Raw genomic sequence first — 5049 nt, 5'->3', positions numbered from 1 at the left:
TATAAAATCTTAAAATAATCAATATCTCCATCAAAACTTTGCATTATTTCTTCTATCCCCATTTCACCTATTTAACTATTTATTTAATTATTTAATTATTTTAATATTAAATTGATAAATTTACCCTCTTCTTTTTTTAAACGTTCAGTATCTTTCAGATATTCCACAGATCAGGGAATGAGGAGGCTTAAATATTGGCCATGAGAAAAAGAAAAGATTAACAGTACTTGAAATATAAATCGAGTTACTTGCATGATGATTTCAGCCGAACAGATTGCTTGGTCTCCTTTGTTTCATTTCAACCAGAAATTATAGTTTAGACTTTAGAGAATTGACTTGACTGAACCAAAATAAAATTTAAAGACTCAAATGAACTAATGACAAAGTTTGGAGGCTTGATTGAATAAAACAAAATTTAGGAGCTCAAATTAATCCAAAACAATGCCATGAATAAGGAGGCTAAGATATTGGCCATGAGAAAACAAAAATCCAGTGAAAACTCTCCACCTTGATTGGAGCAAAGGTTGGGAGAGCACAACAAGAGGATTGAAGTTCGAAATGCAAGACAGGCATTCACATTTTCTGAGATATCTCAAGCTTTGAGTTGATCTGTGGAATATCTGGAAGGTATTGAACGTTTGAAGAAGAAGAGGGTAAATTTGTCAATTTAATATTAAAATAATTAAATAAAGAGTTAAATAGGTAAAATGAGGATAGAATAAATAATGCAAAGTTTTGATGGAGATATTGACTATTTTAAGATTTTATATGGGCACTAGAAATTTTCCCATTTAAAAAATAGCCAGTTTTTCTATCAAAAATCCATAATGCAATATCCCCATGGAAAATTAACATTCTATCCATATCCCCTTTTATTTATTTAATGGTCTATTTACTTATTTAACAAAATAAATTGACAACTATACCCTTTAAGCCTCATCCCTCATTTGTTATATTGAAAAATCGTTCTATCCTTCCTCCGTTGAATAATAAAATTTCTTAACTAATTATGGATGAAACTTGATTAGACTAATTGAGTAAACCTAGTAGAGCTGGAGAAGGAAACGACGATTATAATTATCTTTCAGATTTTGGTTTTGGTATCCAATCAGTAGTCCGTTTGAACTTTGTCAATGGAGTAGTGCGATTTATCAACCTTATAAGCATGATATATACTTCTAAACTTCACTGTAAATTAAAGAAAATTCCTAATTAGGATATTTCGTATTCAGAATTCATTAAAAATAACGCTCGTTATTGATTTACCTGAGGAACAACGGGGTCTCCCTTTTCTCTTTCACCCTATCGCTTCTGTAATCCAAATTTAAATATAGCCATGAGACGAGACCCATGTTATGATTTTCTTTCTTTTGCTTAGATCAATTTGATTTAAGTCTCAGGTAAATCAACAGCGAATGCAATCGGGTAAAACCAATTTAATAAGAAATAAATTAGCCCAATTTAACTCATCAACTTTGAACTGAACATGGAAATCGTGCAATGCCTCAAACCAAACCAAGTCTAGATTGAGGTAGACCCATTATAGATGTGGATGTGGCCTGTGGGCACAGAAAACCCAGAACCAACAAAATTCTGATGTTGACTTTCATATACGGTCTATCCTTTGTTACTAAATTATCACTTTTTTTTAACGAATTAATTCTTGTCTTACTCCCAACTTAGATTTTTTAAATGAAAAATATGAGCGTCTACCGTCTGGTCTATATTTTCTTACTTATTATTCCAGCAAATTAGCTTTTCCTATGTGCGGTAAATTGATTTTATTTATTCATTCTCGAAATTGAGCTAATTTTGTGCGGCTTTTTTTCATCGTAAAATGCGAACTTTAAAATAATTAAAAAAAGTAACCTCTATCTTTTTTATAAATGTTGCTTTATGATTCTCATGCTTCTAAGAATAGTAAAATTAAAGTTCCGATTATAATTATAATCTGTAATTTTTGTATTGTTATATCTTACAATTTTTTTATAACTTCAGGTTCAGTTTTAAAAGATGTCACGAAGAAAAATACAAGTTCATTAAATCAACGATTCAATAACTAAGTTTTTTTTTTTGAGAAGACTTGGTAGAAGCTACCAAGAAATTGCATATATTCAATAACTAAGTTTGAATAAGCAATTAGTGATCATCGATCTTATTATTCGGCAAAAGACAAATAGTCAGATTATAATTAACTTTGAAAGGTCCATTGAATACATACAGATTATAAAGGTCACCTTTAATTTTGACTATTTTCTTTGAATTAATTCACCACATGGCGACGAACTAATTACCGAACTCATGATTTATCAGAAACGTGCGCTTAACATTTTGTAGTCTACTCTACTATGATGAACGGCATAATTGCGTTAGTGTCCTTCTCAAAGAAATTTTCTCTGAGGACCAAATTGCAAAACGAATTAAGGCAAAGAGAGGCTTAATCAAATCAAGCATGGCAATTATTCAAAGTCATCCAAAGAACCTCTATAGTTTGTAAACCCACTGAGTAGGTGTGATCTAATGTGGCCGGGTAGTGGGTACAATAAATCAAGAATGGTGATCTCAGCTGCCTGAAAGTGAAAGCCTGAAACGCTTTGCGGTTTACTTTGGTTTCGACCAAAACGATATAATAATTTAATATGCTTATGCTCAGGGATTTTTCCAATAACGAGGAGTAATTAGAACCTTTTAATCATGTATATTAAAATTTAAATATTTTTTCAAAAAAAGCATATATATATATATATATATGGAGAGAGAGAAAGACTATCATGATTTGCATATTAAAATGAGTGTTTTAATTTGCACTTATATCTCTAGTTTCAAAGTTCAAAACGTCAATTTGAACATTTCAAGTTGATATCCATATTAAATTGTGCTTGGATACCAAATTTTACTATTTTTATAGAATTTTTCAAAATCAATGTTTTTTAGAAAATTCTGGACCATTAAAAACAGTGATTTTCAAAAATTCTAAAAAAAATAGTAAAAAATTCCAAAAAAATATAAAATTTGATCTCCAAGCACAATTTAATATGAATATCAACTTGAACTGTTCGGATCGACATTTTGAACTTTGAAACTAGAGATATGAGCACAAATTAAAACATCCACTTTAATTTACAAAGTATTTTGAAAATACTTGACAGTGGCTACCAAGTTTGAATTAAAATTGAACAGTTAAAAAAAACATCTTATACAGCACCGCCAATCCATATTAGGATTGCTTTCTCTCTCTCTCTCTCTCTCTATATATATATATATAGTTAAAGAATTTCAATTCTAACTATATCACATATTATAATATGTATTTTCCGTTTCACTTTCTCAATCTAAATTTTCTAATTGTTCTGATCCAGCCATTTATCTTTTCTGCTGATCACATAGACATCAAATTTAGATGTAGACTGCTATGGCCTTTTCTTCTTTGGCTTACTAAAGTTCGAGGAATTTGACCAGATCACTAACCAAATATTGCTGTCACATATTTTGGACAGTTTCGGTCTGAAACGGAACCGAAATGGTTATGAAATTCAAGTATAAATAGAATACAAGGGACCTATTTTTTTAACCATCCATCCACTCTTTTAAGAAATTAAAGCAATATTTCCAAAGACACACAATCTACATTTCCGGAAATGGATTGCATTGCAACTTCCGTGCTAAATGCTGTTTCCTTGTCGAAAGAGGAATTCGATCGAGAAAGGGAATGGTCGGAGCTTCTTCCCGACATGTTACATCTTGTATCCACAAGGCTCCCCGATCTTTGCGACTTCGTTCGTTTTCGTGTAGTATGCAAGAATTGGCACTCCGAGGCACCGGTTTCGGATCCACCACCGCAACTCCCATGGCTTCTCACCCGCTCTGCCGCCTTTGATAACCATTTGCAATTCTACTCGCTCTCCCATGAGAAATTTCAAACCTTGTCCGTGACTGAATCGCAAGGCAAGGAGTTGATGGGACCATCACAAAAGTACATCTTTGCCTCGAACCAGGCATGCTCCTCTCTAATGCTCATCAATCCTTTAACTAGCGAAGAGGTCCCGCTTCCATCCATTGATGTTGATTGGTGCTTTCCTATCTCCACCTCGCTAAACTGTGACGGATATGTCGCTATTTGTGGAGGAAAGACCGAGTCTAAGATTCAAATGTTGGGCTTGTGTCATCCCGGTGAGGACAAGTGGGTAACGATACGAAAGGCGCTCGAAGGCTGTTTAATGATATACTCGAAAGGGTTGTACTTTATTTACAGTCCTGAAACCGGGACAACTGAGGCTATCGATGTAACATCAGGCGTCGTTATAACCGCCATACCTCCTCCTCCTACAAAACTGAACTGTCTTGTTGAATCTTGCGGCGAACTGTTAGGAATTTCCTGGGATCGTCGTAGTTTCATCAATCAAGACCCAGATTGCAAAATATATCGTCTTGACTATGAAGAGAAATTTGGTAAATGGGTCCAAATAAGTAGCATTGGTGACCAAATACTGTTCATAGACGGAGGTCAAGGTTTTTCTATCAGAGCAAGAGGATCTATTGAATTAGAAAGAAACTGCATCTTTTACTTGGGTTCTCATGAGTTGATAAAATTTTATGGTGTAACCACCACTTATTACCTTGCTAAGTTTGACATAGAGACTAAGAGCTGGGAGAAAAAATCGCTTCCTTCAATGGAAAAACCAGGCTGGTTTTTACCTAACCATGATCAGTAGTTAAATGGTGTTGTCAATACAGTAAATATTGTCAATAGTATTTCCGAAACAATGTATGGTTGTTGTTTTTTATTTTTTTAATTATTGATTCGTTTATTCGTTTAAATACTCTATGGCCTAGAGAGAGGAAGTAAAAGTATATTCTTTTTTATTATTTTTATATTCGGTAATAAGCTACATTGTGTGAATTTTGTTTTTAATTGTTGGAATAAGTTTGATATGGCAAGGAATACACATAGCAATGAATTTTGCAATATTGGAAAGATTCATAACTTTTAAAATTATCAAAAAAAGGAAATCAAACAACATAAAAATAATAACACAGAAAATAGTGGAA

The 5049-nt window shown here is 32.8% G+C and overlaps 1 protein-coding gene across 1 annotated transcript; it reads left to right on the top strand.

Moving 5' to 3' along the window:
- Positions 1 to 3581: 3581 nt before the first annotated feature.
- Positions 3582 to 4775, top strand: LOC144567383 (F-box protein At2g05970-like). Its single transcript, XM_078317510.1, has one exon. It carries the CDS (start codon positions 3639 to 3641, stop codon positions 4710 to 4712), a length of 1074 nt encoding a protein of 357 aa, XP_078173636.1. The 5' UTR covers positions 3582 to 3638; the 3' UTR covers positions 4713 to 4775.
- The last annotated feature ends 274 nt before the right edge of the window (positions 4776 to 5049 follow it).

The sequence above is a fragment of the Carex rostrata genome, chromosome 16 (assembly GCF_964058835.1).
Source record: "Carex rostrata chromosome 16, lpCarRost1.2, whole genome shotgun sequence".
Taxonomy (NCBI): domain Eukaryota; kingdom Viridiplantae; phylum Streptophyta; class Magnoliopsida; order Poales; family Cyperaceae; genus Carex; species Carex rostrata.
The sequence above is the reverse complement of the archived record's forward strand: the minus strand, read 5'-3'. Positions and strand labels throughout refer to the sequence as shown.

What these genes read in the sequence shown, in the direction of transcription:
- LOC144567383 (XM_078317510.1), top strand. Translation starts at nt 3,639, where the DNA reads ATGGATTGCATTGCAACTTCCGTGCTAAATGCTGTTTCCTTGTCGAAA.